The sequence below is a fragment of the Gobius niger genome (genome assembly GCF_951799975.1).
Source record: "Gobius niger genome assembly, chromosome: 7".
Classification (NCBI taxonomy): Eukaryota; Metazoa; Chordata; class Actinopteri; order Gobiiformes; family Gobiidae; genus Gobius; species Gobius niger.
The window spans coordinates 18,362,663-18,383,801 of NC_136858.1; the positions used below are offsets into that span (position 1 = coordinate 18,362,663).

Sequence of the window (21,139 nt, forward strand, 5' to 3'; positions counted from 1 at the left end):
TAGCAGTAGCAGTTTGTTTGAGCGAGGGAGGGAGGGAGGGAGGGGGGGTAAAAGAAAAGAAGAATACACGCTCCTGGGGATAGCACTTACCTTCCTGCACTGCCTGGAACGGGTTGTTAGGCGCGATAAGTTTCACGGAGTGGGTGATTTTCTCGCTCTGCAGAATGTCATCGTTCAGGCTCAGGTCGGAGATGGCGAGCTGGAAAATCTCGTCATCGCGCATGGCGTTTTCCTCAAAGATGGCACCTATGGGGACGCAACGGCAATATGATCAGAGCAGCAGGGTCACAATGAGGCGGGGGACTGCAGCCAAGGTATAAGTAGGGCTTACTAATAGTGAATGGAACTACTTATAGGTAGGTATTTTGAGAAACAGTCAGTTCTTATATACGCATTAATCAAAAATGCACTACATTTACGGACATAATAATAATTCTTTGTTCAGCTCCCTGGGGGTATGCAAGCACATAGCAAAGGGTACTTGAATTATATCAAATGAAAAACATGGACGGTGAAACTGAATGAAACTAGCCATACAAAACAATCGGTGTACAAGGGTCGGTCACTTTAAATCAAGGCTTATCTTCAAAAATGTTCACATTGATAGTAAATTAATAAAAAATCTACATAAACATGACAGTCCATATGTTCTATTGAATGTACAAAGACATAAAAAAGTATTTTGAAAGATACTTATTCAAATAAAGGCAACTGTATTTTAGGTACTTCTCACTTCTTCGTTTCAGGACCATGGACAGCAACTACAGTCCGCGAAATGCGAAAATAAGGAGTATTTTTCTGCATGTATGGGCTGTTGCATCATCTACTCTGAATGGAAGGGGGAATAAACAACTTATTCAGACAATTCACATCTACTAGGTTGATAGTCTTAATGTAAACCTTCAAGAACAAATTTGAAGACAAAGTTGTATTCATGCACGCGAGTGTTGCATGAGTAACCTTGTTTTGCATCGTGCTTCCATGAAAATTTGCCATCTTTTATTACCCATAAGCAATGGCGTGAGTCACTGTCCTGCACTCGCATAATTTGGCAAATGCATGCTGATAGTGTTCTCCGTAAGTCGTGGGGTTTGTTCAAATATTTTACTTTGACATTAAAATTAATCCAAGCCTTATGCAATATGTAGGTGGACACATTTGTGAGCTTTTACAGAGGAATTTATTAGGCAATGTGAATCACAGTCTTTCAGTATCTGCCTATTTTGGGACGGCAGTTCATCTTGTTCCCAGTATCCAAGAACATTGCCAATGCATATGGATGAGAGTATGGATACATCTACAAATTAATCTCCGACACGACGTTTGACATAAGTCTATGTAGATCTGATGAGACGCATGAGTGTCATGTTTGTTCCAGGTTTGTAGGCCCTGCGTGGGAGGCATACTGAAGCTCCACTGACTGCCCCCCCAATCACCCCCCCCCCCCCCCCCCCCTCTCTCTCTCTCTCTCCGTTTGTCTTAAAAAAAAAAAAAAATCTGTGTAGCTTTCTAAATAGCTTCCCCATGCACCCGAGATACGTCTTAAGCTTTAAGGATGCGAGAAGACCAATTATCCAACACTAACGTTATGCGGCGCGCGAGCCAATATGATCTGGATGAAGTCCCACCGCTGTATTCAAGGCAGCAGTGACGGAGCACCTGCTGCTTGCCAGACTGTTGCGGTAAACTGTGCGCGTAGCGCTGAGCCTCACAAAGATGACTGGCAGAAGACGCGCTGGGGGCAAATTTGCTCAGAGTGACATTGACATTTTTATCTTGAGATTAAAACGCTAGTCGTTATCTCCCGTTCGTCACAGAGAGCACACAATCATGCAGTGTGAAGGGATAGGTCAGCTGATCCATTAGAAACTGCCTAAATGTGTTGCAGGCAGCGATTGATCCAAGCCATTCGAATTAATGAACGCACGTCGCGATTAGACAGACCAAAGGCAGATCACGTTTTTTTTTAAGTTTGCGCACAAAGGGGGTCTATGCGTTTTGCGTCCAGAACTCCAATGACATGCATCCTGTCCGCGCATTGATATGGCAGTCACGTACAGGTGAAAGTTGAGGCTTAAGACAAGAGCTGGCTTTGGTGTGGGCAAGTGGCGTGCGTTTAGATGAGATGCGTTCATTACGACAGAAAAGAAAGACGTGTGCACTGTGGAGGTCTGAATGAATCCCGGATGGAGAGGAGAACACAGTAAGAAGGCACATGATACGCACATATTTTGAGGGTAAGGTCAGTAGCACAAACTTTGAAACTCTCTCGAGAGGAAAGTGTTGCTTTGGCGCAGAATCTAAAGCTGAATAGACTATTTCTACCGCCCTCTTCCCCCCCAAAAGGCTGATCGAACCAGTGAGCTCTATACGCACTGGTAAATGCTTTTTGATGCCTACACCTGGTATGCCAAACTGCATGCGTTATCATTAGAGCTTACCAATGTGTATGATAGAGTCCCCTCTGGCAGAATTACTCTGAAATATCCACAGGGAAAGGCAGATCAGCAACAACTCCATGTCGGGATTTGAGCGAGGCAGCTCATCCAAGCTTCGGTCCCTTTCGCGTTGCTGTACTGTCCAAACGGAACACCGGGGGGGAGGAACGAAAGAAAGGGGGAAAAAAGATCAACAAACAGGCAAAGTCCGCGGTCCTCCTGAAGAACGCAGAGACTGAACGGATGAGCGCAAAACGGAAAAAGCTAACAAGGAAAAAAACGAACGGGGGTACCCAAAAGGCAGGTAGCCCGTGGAGAGAGAGCGCTGTTGTGTCTCACTCTCGCCTTTCTCCCTGCGCCCCGGCGTCTAAAGCGTGGCGAGGAGCGAAGAATGCGGAGGAGGGACACCCCTTTTTCCAAGCGCACAAAACACACGCGCAACACACAGCGCAGGCAGACACGCGCGCACACACACGGAGAGAGTAACGCGCTCCTCAGTTCGGCTCCGACCACGTGACTGCAGACACTTGACGACTCCACCGCTGTCCCGACAAGCCGGTTACAAATGATTTGGACTAGAGCCGAGGAAAGACGAGCGAGCAACAACCACTGTTCCACCGCTGCCACTACAGTAGGGAGAAGGGGCCCTCGACACCGGCTCTGCGCGCGTCGATGCACGAATAGACTTTAGTGGGAACTTTCCGGGACGAGCCAAGCCAGCCAGCCAGCCAGCCAGCGCGCGCAGTTGCCGATTTTTTTTTCTTTTTCTTTTTTTTCCTCTTTCCTCCGAGCGGCGGATGATGTGGCGCGGACACGGATTTACAGCGCGCAAACCTCACCTCTCTCCTCCGTGATGGATGAGGGACAGACGTGACAAAAATAAGCGCGGAGTGGAGAGAGACCGCGAGCCAAAAGAGACGCTCCCGCTGTAACCTAGCAGTGGGCCCATTAAATGCTCGATTTATGTTGTTAATTGTCTTCTTTTTTTTAAATTATTATTATTCTTTTCTTTTAGGGTGTGTGTTTGGTATAGCGGCACGTTGCTTTACGTGGACCAAAGCCGACCGCGGGAAGCCACGCGCCCGGGAGGAGAAAGCGACGCGTGGGAGCAGCAACACGAAGGCAGCCATAACCTTACAATTAAAGGATATTTCTCGTGGTTGTCTATAGAAACGGAAATATCTCTTAATTGTTGGGCTAAGTCTGCCAGGAGCGCGGGGAGAGAAAGTTTCAGCACCAGCGCCGGCGGACAGCGCCTCGGCGGGGGAACGACCTGTGGAGCCACACAGGGGGGAGACCTTCGTGCCTTTGCCCATGATTGTATGATCGTATTTCACTGAATACAAACATTCGATTAACAATACATAACTATTTACCGTCGATTATCCTTTCTTTCACGACCACTTTTTTTTTTTTTTTCACCTCAGAAAAGTTGTCAAATCACGCACTGCCCCCACTGGCCAATTGGTGAAAGTGCATCTGTATTCACGCCAAATCCGACATGATCTGGGTCGCTAGGTCTTACAAATGGATCTGGAGGTTTAGAATCTCCATTCCGTCCCTGCACAGGTTTTGTTCGATGCTCTCAAGGTTCGTCTTAAAATCACGCTTACCAGTGAAGATAATAGTCTTACAGTCAATGAGAGGGAGTGGTTCAATTTACCCTGGAGTCCAGTGGGGCCTCACTGAGCTGATAGCATTGCTTCAAATCCTACATGTGTGTGGAGCATGTTTGCACGAGTTTATTGTAGTTCGGAGACTACTCTGTATTCTGCACTACCTGAAGGCTTACAAATGAGTACATTATAAATACATTGCATACATGAAATACATCTAAAAACACTAGCACATGTAGCCGGCATTCTGGTCGTTTTCATGCAGTATAGAATCTGACATACTTTTCTGTCAGATGTCCTTCCATGGACAACCCTTTGTGTTTGGGTACGGCATCAAAAGCAGCGGCTGAAACACTGTTGTGTCTTTCTACACTGCAATTCTTTCACTCTTTTATTATAAAATCTATTTTAAGCGTATCTGCCTCTCTCATACACAGAAGAAAATCAAATTGGATCCTTTCATGAAAGTGCAGATTGATTGGAACTCCTATGAAAACTGAAAGATTAACCTTGAGTCAGAGGCTTTAGTCTGACAGGCATCTAGAGGACCATCAAATATTTATTCCATGTCGGCAGCTAATCTCTTAATTTCATTGATCTCTGAGGCAACATGTAGCCCAGTTTTCATCACTCCTTTATAACTACACTTGGAGGTTTGTTGTGTTCTCATAGGCTTTGGATATACATTTTCCTTGTGGATGTTTCTTACTTCCTAATTATGAATGGGATTGCTGCAATTTTACGGGCTGCAGACATTCGTTGATAGGCTGCAGATATTCCCTCTTGGGGCATGGTGCAAATACCAACAACATTTGTGACTAAATACATAGATAATTACATAATCATACTGTATATGATGAATACTCTATAAACTATGTTAATACAGAACTTAAACAAACGATTTAAAACTGGTGCCAAACCACAGTGGGTTGCAGGGGTGAGGCAACTACTTTTCTGGCAGGAACTCGGCTCTGAAAGGTCTGTTACTATTTGCCTGAGGGGAGTGGAACATTGAGAAGGGAAGGGTTGCCTGTGATCCGACCTGTAACCTGTGTCATGAAGGCGCACCTCTGAGGAGTCTCAGGGGTACGTTCACCGTCTTGTGTTGTACTATCTCCCAGGCTCGTTGCAGCAGGAGGGCCACCTTTGGTATAGGCAGGGTTCATTCCGCAGTCTTGTCAGTCTTCTACTGCATTTTATATTTACACAGTCATTAGTGATCTGTCGGTTTCACTTCATCGTATTCACCTTTGGCTTAAGATCTGTGTGACATTAGGGTTTCGGTTTAGCTGTAAAGGCAGAAGTTGACTGTCAAAACATGGCAGGGTTTAAAGGTGAAGAAAGTGCAAAGTGTCTAACTTTAAAGTACTTTCTACACAAAAAGGACAAAATGAGCCTTTGCTATACTGTTACACAGCTTAAAACCTCTTAACCCCCACCTGAACTGAGCACATTCACTCCAGTTTGGCTTTACCCAAATCTAAAAGCTCCATGACAAAAAACGTCCAAATTGCGGCAAAAATGAGGATGAAAACTCAACAAAAACTCGCTAGAAAGAGTGATAAAAATGTGACAGATGAGTGATAAAAATGCGACGGAAGAGTGATAAAATGTGATGGAAGAGTGATAAAAATGTGACGAAAGAGTGATAAAAAATGTGACGGAAGAGTGGTAAAAATGTGACGGAAGAGTGATATAAATGTGACGGACGAGTGATAAAAATGTGACGGAAGAGTGCTTGAATGTGATGTAAGAGTGATGAAAGAGTGATAAAAGTGTGACGAAAGAGTGATAAAATGTGATGAATCAGTGACAAAAGAATGACAAAAAAGTGACGAAAGAGTGCTAAAAAATGTGACGGAAGAGTGATAAAAAATGTGACGGAAGAGTGATGAAAATGTGACGGAAGAGTGATAAAAATGTGACAGAAGAGTGATAAAATGTGATGAAAGAGTGATAAAAATGTGACGAAAGAGTGATAAAAAATGTGACGGAAGAGTGATAAAATGTGATGAAAGAGTGATCAAAGTGTGACGAAAGAGTGATAAAAATGTGATGAATCACGGACAAAAAAATTACTAAAAAGTGCCGAAAGAGTGATAAAAAATGTGACGGAAGAGTGATAAAATGTGATGAAAGAGTGATCAAAGTGTGACGAAAGAGTGATAAAAATGTGACGAAAGAGTGATAAAAATGTGACGAAAGAGTGATAAAAAATGTGACTGAAGAGTGATAAAATGTGATGAAAGAGTGATCAAAGTGTGACGAAAGAGTGATAAAAATGTGATGAATCACGGACAAAAAAATTACTAAAAAGTGCCGAAAGAGTGATAAAAAATGTGACGGAAGAGTGATAAAATGTGATGAAAGAGTGATCAAAGTGTGACGAAAGAGTGATAAAAATGTGATGAATCGCGGACAAAAAAATGACTAAAAAGTGCCGAAAGAGTGATAAAAAATGTGATGGAAGAGTGATAAAATGTGATGAAAGAGTGATCAAAGTGTGACGAAAGAGTGATAAAAATGTGATGAATCACGGACAAAAAAATGACTAAAAAGTGACGAAAGAGTGATAAAAAAATGTGACGGAAGAGTCATAAAAAATGTGACGGAAGAGTCATAAAAATGTGACGGAAGAGTGATAAAATGTGATGAAAGTGTGACGAAAGAGTGATAAAAATGTGATGAATCAGTGACAAAAGAATGACTAAAAAGTGACGAAAGAGTGACAAAAACACTGCGATCAATTTTGTAGGCCACAGCTTTCAAATGAGGCGTTACACTGTTGCTCTCTAGTTGAGAAGCTTTTTTATTTGGGTAAAGCCAAACTAGAGAAAATGCACTCGGTTAAGGCGTTGGGTAAAAGGTTAAAAAAAACAACGCATTCAGTTTAAAGTGCTTTTCTACTCATGGTCGTTTTACAGTTGTGTGCGTGACTCATTCACTTGTATATCGTCGGTAATAAATATGTAACTTCATATTCTCATGCTCAGGTTTAAGTGTGGTCGGTCGGTCTCTCCGGTATTCTTTCCTAATTTCACAGGTATTTGGTCTCGAATCCGAGATTTGCCAGGAGGATTATCCTTTGGTAAATGGGCAAAATGAGCAAATGCAACACACTGACACTCTCGTCTTAAAGTTTGCAGATGACACGGTCCTTTTGTCTCCGCTCGCAAAACCGACACAAAACCAGTCCGGCCCTGCGGCATTTTTAGAAGAGCGGTGTGACAGCTCCAAACGTCACTAAATGTCACTAAAAGCAAGTATCTGGAGGGGACTTCTTCTTCCAGCCGCCGGAATGACCGAGCTCAACCAGTGGAGATTGTTGCCGAGTACCTGCGCCATCTGAGGGGGAGATGGAACTTTTTAGAATGCTTTAAAGTGTTGTTCTTCTCCTCAGTTTGCTGGTCTCCCTCATTTAATATTCAGAATAAATCTTGCCTGCAGAACACAGTGAAGCTAGGCACAAAAGCAGTTGGACTCCCTTTCAGATCCCTCTCCCATCGAGGTTAGCCAGCAAGATCTTACCTCTGACAGTTTACCGAATGCTTTACATAATCCTATCCAATGTCCTGTTTTGTGGCTGTAGTTATTTTCTTGGTGTACCTTCTAATTGTCTTATCAAATTGCGGCTACGGCGACAGTACTAGCTACTTCCCAACCACAACAGGGATTACAGTCAACACGGCACACTCCCCAACAGGTTATCATGACAACCCTTCTGAATCCGTCACATCTCCTCCTTACTCGCAGGCCGCATCGCTGAGAAATGCGCATCAGCGTCACCGAAGTCAGCACCACCCGAGGCAATAAAACCGTCACATATTATTGATGCGAGATGCAGAGGATGTTTTGTAATAAACACGCATTTTATTTTCATTTCCTGTGTTTTGCATCTTTATGGTGTACAATAAGATAGTGAAGAGATGATGTATGTGACAGTAATGCCGCATCAAATCAAGTCGCACTTCTGGTCGGAGCTGTGAGGGGAAAACAAGGCGTCTGGTGGCGGGGATGAGTGGAGTAAGAGCGAGGCCAGCGGTGTTTTCATGTGTGTGTCGTTAAAGGATTTACTGAGAGAGCGAAAATAATACATCTTTAATATTTATTCTCTGCATATAGAAAGGTATTTATGAGCTGTTTGGAGTGTGCTTTCCCAGTGTCTTGACTTGACTTGAGAAAAATCCTTTCCAGGAAGCACGGGGTATCTGGTTTCCTTAGTTTAATCAGGGCAGTTTATATGTGCTCATGTCAACCGCAGAGATTATGATTTCATATACATTTCAGCCAAGATTAAATACATACTGTATGTATATATGTAGTGTATGTGTGTGGGACTCAGCTCTGCACAAAGAGATCATTTTGTATAAATCTCCCAAGGAAAAACTTATTTGAAGAGGAGAATCTGTCAGAGCAGCTGTTAATTGATAAAACATCAGCCAGACAATTAAACAGAAACAGCATGACTTTAATGAAAAAAACACATTTCACTGTGTAGCCTTGTTCCAAACAAAAGAACTGAATAAGTTTTCATTTTTGATTTGGTACAAAGACTTATTGGGTTTCACGAAAAGCGATTAAAAGAAAATCATTATTAGGTTATTTGCAAAACAATTGTTGATAACCCAATTGTGTACTGACCAACTTTTTAATAACTTTGTAAACATATTTGCCACATTACCTGAGTGAGTTGCTCCTTTATCTGTGTGTTTGACGACACAGCTTTCCCTGTGTCTGCAGGAGTTAGTCTCAAAAGTGTTAGGGCGAACGAACAGTCACCGAGACATTGTGGAGGTCACGGCTCCTCAGAGCACTGAAGGTGGCATTTCACTGCCATGCAAACCTGACTCATTAATGTTTATGGGCCAGAGCCGTGGAGTGAAGAGGGGAGACATGTCTATGCTTCTCCTGCTATTTGGCACAAGGCCAAACGTATATAGAGATGAAGACGATCCGTCACATGCGAATGAATAAAGACTCTGAAAGTGGAAGTCGACAGTAAAATACCCTTCAGAACAACCTGATGCAGTTTCAAGTTAATGTACGCTCTGAGTTCACGTCACTGCCCCATTGTCAAACTCTCTTTGTTGAAAACATAGAAGGTCATGTTTATTGACACACAAGTAAATTGAGCACTCACACATACATTATAAACTTGATGCTACTTATCTGAAACAAGGATGTATAACACTTGATGGTGCATCATGAGGTGATGTTATAAATTAAACAAACAAAAAAAATCCTCTACTAAAACGAATACTTCAGCGTAACTTTATGAACAGACTTACTTACTGTAATCTCTGGTCCAGCTCAAGTCTTGCAAAAGCACAGACTTCCATTGTTACATGCTTAAATGCCAAAGTACAGGAATCCGACGACATTTCACTGTGCAGCTGGTCGTTTGTGGCACCAGGCAACAACTAAAGAGTGGAGGGCGAGAAGTTTACATTCTGCACAATGGACAAAATGATCTATTTGACAACACCACTGCTTCCCTGGTCTTAAAATAGTCTGCTTTGTCTGATTGCCAGAGGCTCAGTCTCCGTGAGTTGTTCCTATAGATTTCTTCTTTGTGTTTAAGTTCTTCATATCCTCATGATTACTCCCAGCCCTCCGCTTAATCTGGCATTATTCTTTTATGCAAGGCCTGGGACTACGTGCTCTTTAAAAGAACTGCTCTCTGTCTTCATTGATTTGTAAATCTGTTCTTTTGTATTAGCACCACGCCTGTTTTAAATTCAGAAGAAACGTGTCTTGATTGTTTTTCACTTATTCTAATAAAGGACACGATAAACAGCGAAAGGCGGCATCTAAAGGGCCTTGTGCATAGGTGGACATTTGCTGTAGATTAAACACACTCAGCACCTTCTTCAACAGATTCACTGAAGTGTTGAAGAGTGTTTCATGCAAATCAGAACTATTAACAGCCAAATGTGTGATGAAACAATATTTTGACATTGCCTTTTCATTCATCTTCTCATGCCATTTTGGGCTTGAACTTTTCCCCTTGGGCCTAAGAAGACAGACACCCCAAACAATGGCAAGTTTTGTGGCACAAACTTGATGAGAGAATGATTCAAAACAGTAATATATAAGCATATTGGTTCAAAAATAGAAATGAGAGATGAGAGCTTTTCTATACGTGTCTATACGTGTATAAGCACAATTATATCAAAAGGGCAGGGAAGAATCAATTAAAACTTTCTTCTATGTTATTATTGTTTGTCAGGAACAGTGGGTGACCTTGATTAGCATAAGGGGATTGGCCTACAGTGCAGTACGTAGTAAGTAGTAGTAAGAAACCCACCACAGGAACATGGGGAGAACATACAAACTCCACACACAAATGCTCCAATTGACCTAGAAATACAACACTTTGTACTCGGGCCTATAGAAAAAAAATCTATGCAGTAGTAAGTATTTCAAACCTTTCAAATGTGAGTAATACGTTTTCAACATTAAGAAGTAGAGTGCAGATTCGCTCCCACTCATTTCTGACCAGCTCTGCTTGTAAGAGTAAAGTAAATTTACACCTCTGTTACCAGTCCTGTTTACAAGCCCTGTTACAAGTTGAGATACAATTATGTAGAGACTAATCTTGTGTCATACACCAACTTCTGCTTTTCACCGCCTCATTAGCCTTTAGCCTTGACCGAACACATCTAAGATCTGGCACAGAGAAGCAGGCGGAGCCAGCGGTAGGCCGTCAAATGTACTTTGAGTCAACATAATTAGAGCGCTTAAGGGAGCTGTCTTGAATACATATAGAGCAATATATGTTCCCTAGCTCTTATAACAATGGCAGCATGTCATAAGACCTCGATAAAATCCATTAGAGCTGGGTTGCCCATTGATAAAGCGGTTAGTTTTCTACAGCTCCAGTGGAACAGTCAGAGATGAAGCTTTAATATTGCAGTCAGAGTGTTCCCGGGAAGTCTGCCACTGTGCAGCTGGTCCTGTCTGTCAACACTGTGATCCAGTGGTTTTATGAAGACCCCGCGCCAATTTAGAGGGAGGGTTAAATCTCAGACAAGTTGAAAATCCATTCATGTCAAGCCGAAATGTGCCAGGAATAGCAATAAGCGACTACTGCAAAGGTGAATAAGTAGGACTCCTCTCTGCTCCCTTCGCCAAACAGACTGCCCGAGGTAACATTATAGATTAATCATGTTAGGGGAGAACAAGCACAGGCTCTATCATAAATGCTGGATTTCAATGCGTAGACTATTGACGGCTCACATCATCATGTATTTGCACCATTCCGAATTGACTGTTTTATACATAAACTGATTACAAATGTCTGACTTAAGTGTATTATCTATAGCTTGGCAGGGAGATGTTTGCAAGTACCTTCTAACGCAGGCTGGCTAGTAAATGTGCAGCTGGCTAAAACTGAAAGAAGTCAACACATTTATGAGTGGTTTGAAGTTGCCAAGTCGAGACTATTTTTAACTTTGCAGCAAGCAATATTCGGTCCATCTTCCCCAATGCCACGTCTGGAACAACTTGTTTAGTCGAGCCTACACACGGTCTTGCATGAAGTAGCTTTTTCATTTCGCTACGCTAATTGTCGATTGGATTAAGGATGGAGCGTTGCGTCGAGAGCGGCAGAATGTTTTCTTTGTTGGACAAACTCCATTTTGTCACAAGCATTTATTTGCTTCCGTGGCTTTCGGGGCCGTGAGGGGGTTTGAACCAAAATATTCATCCAAGGGGCAGTCGCATCTTCCAGTGATTCAAAGGCTACATCGTCTGGTGTTTTTGAAGTTTTAATGTTGTATTCATTGTTAGACTTTTCTGAGACAGAGGCAAGTTTGTTGAGGCACTGAAATGCACTTTTTTCCAAATGTGCTCCACGGAAATTGGCCCTGCTTCACAAAGCAGATGTAAGCAGTCTAAATGTCAACCCGGAGTTATGCTCCAGATCAGCTTGAGGTTTACCGTTTCAGAAAACAGGTTTAGAGAAAACATACTCTGAGAGCTGCTGAGGGGACATGGCATTTCACTGGAGACATTGAAATGCTGTCACATAGAGCTGACCAGGTTGGAGGAAAAGCAAACTCAAGGATATTTTAGAATTTAAAGGCCCTACACTGTATGCTGTCTTTTTTTAAATCACTGTAGGAGGTAGAGCCTTTAGCTACCAAGCTCACGTTTTAGGGAATCAACCCCCAGCTCATGTTAAAGAACTCAAAACGCACCTCTTCGAATTAGTTTATGATCAGCTCAGTTAGGTAAAGCTCTAACACACAGCCTGAAGCAAAGCTGCCTGAAGAGAAACACTGCTGTGGGAAGTACACGCTGCACTGAGAGCTATCCTCTGGTTCTTCTTACTGGATACTTTGTCTTGATTATGATACAATATTTATTTGATCTAAAGTCTGTTCACGTGGTGTCTCCTGTCCCACTCTGCCTGTTGCTGATGGTGGGTCGTTCAGTCTTCAGCCCTGTCCACAGAGGAACCCCGCCTACAGGGACTGGACAACAAGAACTGAAGCTCCGACAAGGACTAGACGTTCTGCGATCTTGGCCCGTCTGCTGAGGGACTCCCATGGACAGACAGGTCTTTATTCTCCCACTGGGTTTTTGAGTTTTTCCGCGCTGTGCCGGAGAGTCAAGGACGGGGGACACTCACACGGCTCGTCACCACCTGCTGCTGATGCTTATTTTGTCTTGTTTGTCATTTTGTTTCATTGTGTTAATGATTGTGCAGTCTTGTGAGGCAACTCATGTTGTGATATTGGGCTATACAAAACAATTGATTGATTTTTATTGTATGTAGTACATTATTTTCTTAAGATCTCAGTTCAGATGGATCAAAAGAAGTCGGACTCAGACTTGCATTTTAACATTCATATGAAGTCTGTAACTTCAGCAGCCTATTACCATCTTAAAAATATTGCCAAGATCAAAAGCATAGGGCCCGAAATATGACTTTTGATTTGAATGAACCTTTTCTGCTAGTCCTAACCTATCTTTGCTGCCCTAAGAAGACCCCGGATTTACCCACACCATTCTTCTTTCAGAGCTATAGCAGAGGAATAGTTGTCAGCAAATTTACATTCAGTCTCCTCCTCAGCCCCTCCAGGTCTTCTGGAAGAATCGGTGTTAAATAGCTCAATGTTAATAGTAAGAATGAATGTCTCAGTGTCTTAATACAACAATGATAATCTACATAGTGAAGAATTTTAGATTAAGCTAAGTGGAAAGTGGCCATTAGCATAACATGTAAGTGAATGAATCGATGAACACGTGTTTTGTGTTTCCAATGAAGATTGCATTGCAAAAACAATCATCTCTGGTGATACCTGCAACTAATCAAGAAAGAGTGACTTAATGTTCTCAATCAATGTTGTCTCCTAAGATTGAGGGCAATCATCTTATTTTTGCAGAGACATGTTAGATCTGTCGGGTATGATTCTGTCTTTTAAGTTCATTTTTCACCATCCACCTGTGTTGCCCGCCATGAAACAAATGCAACAGGAATGAGATATCAAAGGTATGAATTGTTTGCTGCTATACAAGTTTATACAAGGGCGTATTTCTGCTTGTCAGAAAATGTAAAGTTCTGCAGTCTCCTCAGCTAGCCTTATAATCCGGAGAATCCTCACTGCATTGGTAATGAGACAAGTACTTGGTGTTGTTGTGTAGCCATTGTAGCCTTCTTATTATCTCCCATTAGCAGCATCTGTAAAGTACTAATATTGCCTGTGGAGGTCTATACAATTTAAATGCCAGTGCACAACTATTTGTTCTGGCAGCCCTGGGCAGTGTTATTGAACCCAGCGCATGTGTCAGCTACATATCACTCCAGCCGCGCCCGAAAGAGCATCTTTAGTGAATGAGGTTATTTAAAGGCGAGCCAATTACCAGCAATACACAGTCTACCTGCAGAAAGCCTCCGTGAATGTGCAAACAGGTCCTTGGTGATTTGTGTTTGGAAGGAAGGGGTATATCTGAGATGAGTCCAAGGATTTCAAAACAAAAATTATTGGTCCCTGGAGCGTGACATTTGTTGACATGTTTGCTTTGTGGTTTTGTTGCTTTCTCGTCACTGTTTTTTCTTTTTGGCACATTTTCATCACTTTTTTGTCACTTTTCTGTCACTCTTTGATTGCCTTTTTGTTGCTTTTTCAAAAAGCTTTTAGATTTGGGTAGTGCCAACCTGGAGAAAATGTGCTCAGTTAAGGTTAAGAGGCAGCTGTTGCAGGAGTTAAAGCAGAACAAAGTAAACTCATGCCCCTGGAGGCCATATGCGCCACTGCAGGTGTTGTAGCATGTTGCGGTTTTTTACTCATTAATTGTCCGTGAGAATAAATGCTACGCAGACAAAAAAGACAAAGGGAGAGAGAGATATTGTACATCCAATTACTATATTACTAAATACTGGTTAAGTGGTGCTAGCCCGCAGATAGCTTTGCCCTTTAGCCTGTTAGCTTCTTCTTCGTGATTCCATTAGTGTGTATTGGTGCCTCCGACCCGGTGGCAGTGAAGTTGCAATTGCGGTTTTCTGGCCAGAGTCACCAGGGGGAGATGAAAGACCCCCCAATCACCCCATTAACAGTTGTATTACTCCCAGAGGAACAACGAAAAGGATTTATTAAGGTAAACAAGCTACTTAGTTCTTCTTTAGGTACACGTACGTTTTATTATGTTATATTTAGGGTCTTTGCTTTTGCTTATTTTACAAAACCACCAGATCCCTGCACTGATTTGAGCACGAACAACACTATATCATCTAAAACAACATCTTAAATCAGAAAGATTTTCAAATGGGAGTGAGTTATTGTCTTCTTAAATGTGGAAAACACACATAGTTATTTTTAAAAGTACTTCCCTCCCACACTGTGCTGAACAAGAAGCAACAGGATGTGGCCTTCGTGCCTTCAGAAGTCTCCCAGTGCTTTTCGTGGTTTATAAAAGTTGCACGCCGGTATTTCAAAGTGCATAAGAAAACCAAATGCGTATACATATGGAGAGATTGTGGTTTTTTTTGTAGCAACGGAAATGCAGCCCCCTGTCGTGAGCTAAAACATGCCATTCTGTGTATATGTGCCATCTTCTCTGTCGTTCCCACTCTCTGCCGCACTCAGAGCCCGGGCCGGCTCAAAGGCCTTTCTATCCATCTCATACTGTGCAGAAGAGGTAGCATTGACAAGAGTCTTAGTATTCTGCTCACCTCCCAGACTGCTTTTAACTCTATGGGGTAGCTCCGCTTCCCTTGGCCCCCTGAGCCCACTTTTTAAGAAGTTTAAGCCCACAGCCTAATGACAAATTCTACTATCGTAAGTCTTATTGAAATCAAATCAAAATTGGATTTCCGAGCAAGTAAGAAAATGTACAACTGGGAGCTTGATCATCGTCATGTTTTATTATTATTATTATCAAGTTATGTGTTGTGGAATAAAAGGCTCAAGCAAACAAAGACATAGGAAGTCATAAGCATTGATGTGTTAGAGCAGGGGTGTCAAACTTGTGGCCCGCCGGCCTAATCCCGCCCGCGAGATGATTTAATCCGGCCCCTGTGGGGAAAAAAAGTAAGTCTCTAGCCCATTCCTGTGCGGAGTTATGATTTTTTAAAGAATAACCAGAATGCTCATTCCAGCCACTAGGGGGCATTAAATTAAAAAAAAGGATAGAGTTCCACACGTGTCTAGCAGAGGGTACTGACATAATAAGAGCTCAGGATATGAACAACACATTATATAGCCATGTGGTAGATGGACAGTCTGCCCCAGGGCGGCTGTGGCTTCAATAACAGTTTACCACAATGACTACTGTACTTTCAGGAACATGTGACACAGGCTTGAAAAGTGAAATACAAGTGTAAGCCATTGTTTTAATGAAGCGACAGTAAAGTTGGGGCTTTGACCAAATCAAAAAATTAGTTATTCACATTTTCTCTATTATATGCGGCTCGCGACCCACCGTGGGAGCTGAATTTCGGCCCGCGACCCAAAATGAGTTTTAGAGGGAAAAGGTCTAAGAGAGGAGGGTTCCTGAGAGGAATGCATTAATATGAAAAGCATAAGGACTTTCATTTTGACACCATCGGCATCTCGGAGGCATAGTAGCACAAGCGAGATTTTTGAAGGACACACAGACAACATTTCATTCTTTCATAATAACCTTTTGTGACAATGTGACACAATGGTGCTGGTTTACTCTAAAAGTTAACCTCATGAAAAATAAATGACAAAAAACAACAAAATAATGAGGCAAAGTATTTCCTTTTAGAAAAAAGCAGCAGCAGGAAACACTTAGGGCCCGATCTTGTGCATCAAAACAGAGACGATAGCGTGACATTTAGCGCTCAGTAGGAGCGCACTTTGTAATCTTGCCACTCCAGACTTAGCGCATTTAAGTGGGTGGAGATACGGATTTTCCTTCAACCAGATCGACTCCGCGTCCAGGAGAGTGGTTGTGTGGGGTGAACATGTGCTTTTGTTTTGCTTCGCGTTCACGCCGCGATCCGGACCTCAGCGGACGCTGTAGCTCTTTATCTCTCGAGACATGAACATCGTTTAGCTCACGATGGGGTAAATAAAGTTTTTAGTTTGACCTGTGAGAGCCTAAGGCTTAAGAAGGAACGCAAGACAGCGCAATGTAAACGAGGAAGTGAATGTCAGCCGTGTTTCCATCAGTGCAGTCACCTCCTCTTGTGACGCCCCCTCACAGGTGGCGGTGGCAAATGGCACATATAGCGCCGCCACTCGGAAAGTAATTCACCAAGAGCCTGCGCCGCCCCGTGCGCCGCCACAAGATCTGGCCCTTAGTGCTCTTTGGATATGTCATTTGAGTAAGGTTTCAGGTGAGAATGCCAAGTTGCCAACCACTTTGGCTCCTCGCTAAACAGTAAAAGCTCCTCAGAGTAAATCTAATACATTCTTTCAGAAGTCACTCCACTTTAACCATTCAATTTAGCCAGTGCCTTCACTTGCCGGTGTTTTGTGATGTTCTCTATGCATTTTCTAATCAGTGTGTTTCTTTTCATCACTCAAAAGCTAGTCACTTATGACAGATATCCAGTTACATTACTGCCTTCCATTTGCCTAATTATCCTTCAAATTCGGGCTAAATGACAGAGTATCCTGGTGGCATCTGATGAATTAGAATGGGACTTAATAGACTTATCCAGGCTCTATTGGATTAATTAATTGGCAGATGATATAGTCTATAGATGCCCGCTTATTTCATTATATCTGTCACACCACATTTGACGACAGAGCAGCCTGGCAATTCACCGGGGGCACTGGGAAGAAGGAAAAAAAATAAACCTGATTGGTGATGGATATTATTCCGCCCATGGGAGCCATTCGGTCCTTTTTAACCCTTAAAGCCGCTGCCCTGACACGTCCACTGGATGAGTTGCAGCTGTCATTCAAAATCAAATGGATTGTCTTGTAAGATCGAAGCTTGAGAGACAAAGATTGGTACGGCACAGTGGCTCTCCATTCTTTCTATTTCCACACAATTATCCTGGGTCCTGGCACTCGCTGTGGTGCCGTGCAGGTTGGAGCTTTGAAAGAAAATCCCAGCTTTTAGCAACCCTTGATGCAGTTTTATTTCCAACATGTAGCTCAGAGCACAGTTCAACATCAAAGTGCATGCGCTGGATTTAAAAAGCAGGCAAAGCTAATATGAAAATAGAGACACGGTGATACAAAATATATTAACGTAGCAGGAAGCGGAGGTTAAACCTTCAGTTTGATTAGGTCATGAAATGCTATTTGTGTTTTTTAATTCCGTTTGCTGTTTGTAAGATTTAAAGGGAAAGCAGCTGGGTGAGGATTTGAAAGTATTAGCGCAAATAAATTAGATTTAAACATTGTGTAGACTGCAGGTATCTCGTGTTCCTGGCTTGCCCGAGGCGCTCCAAGGCTGGATAATATTTTATTTTCTCTACATGTCTACTCTAGCTGCGGGCAACTTGCCTCTTGCTGACAGATGATAACCGCATTTATTCACAATGAATCCGACTGAAAAATTCTTTGTCATTGCCTTTTCTTCTTGTGGGAATATTGGGTTTTAAAGGCGTCAGTTGGTATTTATAAACGGGGCTTAAGTGAAAGCAGTGACACATGTTTGATCAAGAAGTGCTTGGGTCATGTCTCCAGTGACGAGGGAAAAGGTGGCGCATAATCTCTAACAAAAATAATGAAACGCTGGTTGTTTACAAATGGTCAAATTAACATTATGCCTAAGGCTGCTACAAGGCGGCTACAAGACCAACACAGCTGAAATGGAAAATCTTTTCTTCATTGTTGGTTTTCAACAAGTAGATATTTGCTTCGATTTTTGAGTATCAGGGAAAAGTATCGTTTTACTCACTAAATCTTGGCCAAATACTCTTATTTTGAAATCACCATCCCTTAGAGCATCAACTCAAAATCCTCCGTTTTAGTCGTCCTATAAGATTTCTCAGCATGGCCAAAACGACCTCTGTAAATGTGTCGATAATCATTTCAGTCATCAAAATAATTATTGTCATTTTAGTCATGCAAAAGCTGTCATTATCTTGACCATGAAAGTTAGGATGAGTTGAGAATCTGTAGCGCTGGAGCGGATGACCTCAGATTACAGAATAATCCACGCTTGTCTGTTTTTGTTTACATTTCTGAAAACTGCACAGCGTCTCATTGACAACGTTGCGGTGTTTGTTAAGATTATTATTGGATGGATAATAATGCAACGATTGGGGTGCTACTCTGAGCTTAGCGTTGGGGTTTATTGTTTACAGCTATTTACTGTGATAGGAATTGAATCGGTACATGTTCCTTTGTGTAGAATCACTAAAACAAAATGTGGTTAGTCTGAATGTTTTTGTGGTGTTTTGCCGCGTCTTTATAGAACAGTTTTTGCTGGATGTTCGTCAGCAAAATGACAACTTTAAATGTAAACAATGTGCTTCATGAAAAAGTTATGGCAAAGTCATCTGGTCCAGATTTCAAAAGCTACAACAGAAGGAGATATCTGAGCCAGATCAGGCAAATCCACACGAGCTGTAGAGGACATCAAGCAGAACTACGCTCCTCTATGTGAACGGTGAAAGACTGTTGTGTTTTTGGCTCAACAATGGCTCATTTGACCATCTTTCTTGCAGCTGAGCGGACAGGGTTATTTCTGAGACACCAGACCAAATCACAGCCTCTTCAGTCCTGCCTCAGGGAGAAGACTGCGGAGCTTTGATCAGTGACAAGTCCAACTGACTGAAGGAGGGACAGTTTCATCCACAGTGAGGAAGTGGACTCTCCCTTTACCTCCTGCTGCTACCCCACCCCCTGCTGTGAACATGTATTTGATATTTCTCTTTCAGCTGTATGATCGTCATTTGATTTAGAGAAACAAAAAAAACGTATTCTCTGCATTTACATGTAGTAGACTTGACAATAAAGCTGATTCCAAGCACAATACAAGTGTAAGCCATAATTATTGCTCAAATTCAACCCGGAGGTCTCATCCTCTACCACCACCAGTGTCCAGACTCCAGGGAAGACTCTGTCAATCATTCATCATCGCTGTGTATTTCATATCGTTAATTCTATCTTCCCCCAGGGTCTGAGCCCCGATTCATGATTCATGTCCAGTGAAGCCCCTGCCCCCTTTTTCTCTCCATAACTTTTATTTATTTACATTATATTTTGTGTATCCAAAAAATTTCGAATGATTCTCACCATTGGTTCTGCTCCAATAAGCCTATTTTAATAAATCCAATCTGGAATGAACATGCCCCTCGTTAGTTCTTGGTGCGTTTTCAAAGCACTGCCGGGCCATCGGTCCTGCAGCAGAACAGCGCTCAGACAGAGGGAGGAGGAGCAGAGGGCAGCTCCTGCACAGAAAAACCATCCTCACATCTTGTGCTTCAGAACGCACTTTATTTTTTTGGCAATTGACCTCATAATCGCGGACCAACGAGGTCAACAAGCCGACGGTTTTGCATGATTTGCAAAAATAAACCTTGTGTGTCCAATGCAAAACAGGCACCAACAGCTCCTCTTACTTTAGTAAAATGAAAATTAAATTCCATTGAAATACATTGGCCTATCAGCGGTAGCCAAAAGAAATAAAGGAGTAACCCCCAAACACCAATGAGGTGCCGCTTTGGATATTTGTGCCGCTGAACCTCTGTAGCTCTCTGATGGCGCTGATAACGAACATTGCCTGATTCGCAACTCACGTTTACATCTATTAAATACAGAGCGCTGAATGTCCTGTACTCTTCTACACTTGAGAGTCAATTTACAAACGCATTGTGTTTAAACAGGAAAACTGATACAACTTGCATTCATGGAAAACGTGAACGACCTTGCAACAATTCATATTCTCCAAGAATATGCAAATTGCCCATTACGACCTGCAGTCTGAACGTAGCCTTGACGTTACAGAATTGTCCGTGTTTACGTGGGGGCAAAAATACATCGTAGTCGGTGTGATAGCTGAACTCATAAGCCTTGTTCCGGATCATTTATGCCTCACAAAAGAAAAGTGGAAACAGGAACACTGGCATCTCCTTGGAATCTACCTCATTTATCTGTCAGACTCAGAATAAAGTATATATTTGGAATATGCAGCTCTGAGAATGTAGTTTGAGACACTTAATAAACCGATAAGGAAAAGGGTGGACCGGAGCTTCCAGACTTCCAACTGCACTGGTCTGCCTGAACACACAATCGCTCTTATTCATTAAAAAAAAATTAACTGTCCATTCAGCAAATCAATAAAATACTTGTTTTGTGGTAAGAAGTCGTGACCTGTGGTGTGGAATGCCCACTTAAGAGGATGGGGAATAAATGAGTTGACATTAATTGCTCTTTCCATATAGTTCTGTTTCCGAGCACATATACAGAGAAGTTATATTTCATCAGGTCAATAAATACATTCTTTTCGCAGTTTGGTATGGTTGGCAGAATATTAGAAGCGAACAGCGTTATTCAATTATTCAGCAGTGCGAGGCAGAGTCTGTGTAGATGTTGCTAAGCAGCGAGAGCAGCGGTCTACCTTTCCCCAAAACACATCGACCACTTTAACCCTTCTTCGCCGCATTGTCAACCTGCCACCGGCAAAGTCTCTTTTATATGGTAATGC

The 21,139-nt window shown here is 42.4% G+C and overlaps 1 protein-coding gene and 1 long non-coding RNA gene across 3 annotated transcripts in view; one reads left to right on the forward strand and one right to left on the reverse strand.

Annotated features, from left to right (window-relative positions):
- The window catches only part of grid1a (glutamate receptor, ionotropic, delta 1a), a 319,171-nt gene extending 315,978 nt beyond the window's left edge, over positions 1–3,193 (reverse strand). Inside the window, exons 1-2 of one of the 2 annotated variants that reach the window (XM_079560464.1) lie at positions 2,442–3,185; positions 91–246 (exon numbers count right to left, since the gene is read on the reverse strand). In XM_079560464.1, the coding sequence (XP_079416590.1) occupies positions 91–246; positions 2,442–2,520 (235 nt within the window). In that variant the 5' untranslated portion in view covers positions 2,521–3,185. Of the gene's footprint in view, positions 1–90; positions 247–2,441 lie in introns of both variants that reach the window. The other variant, XM_079560465.1, reaches the window with a different exon arrangement.
- The window catches only part of LOC306965925, a 109,241-nt gene that overhangs the window by 5,220 nt on the left and 82,882 nt on the right, over positions 1–21,139 (forward strand). The window lies entirely within an intron of this gene.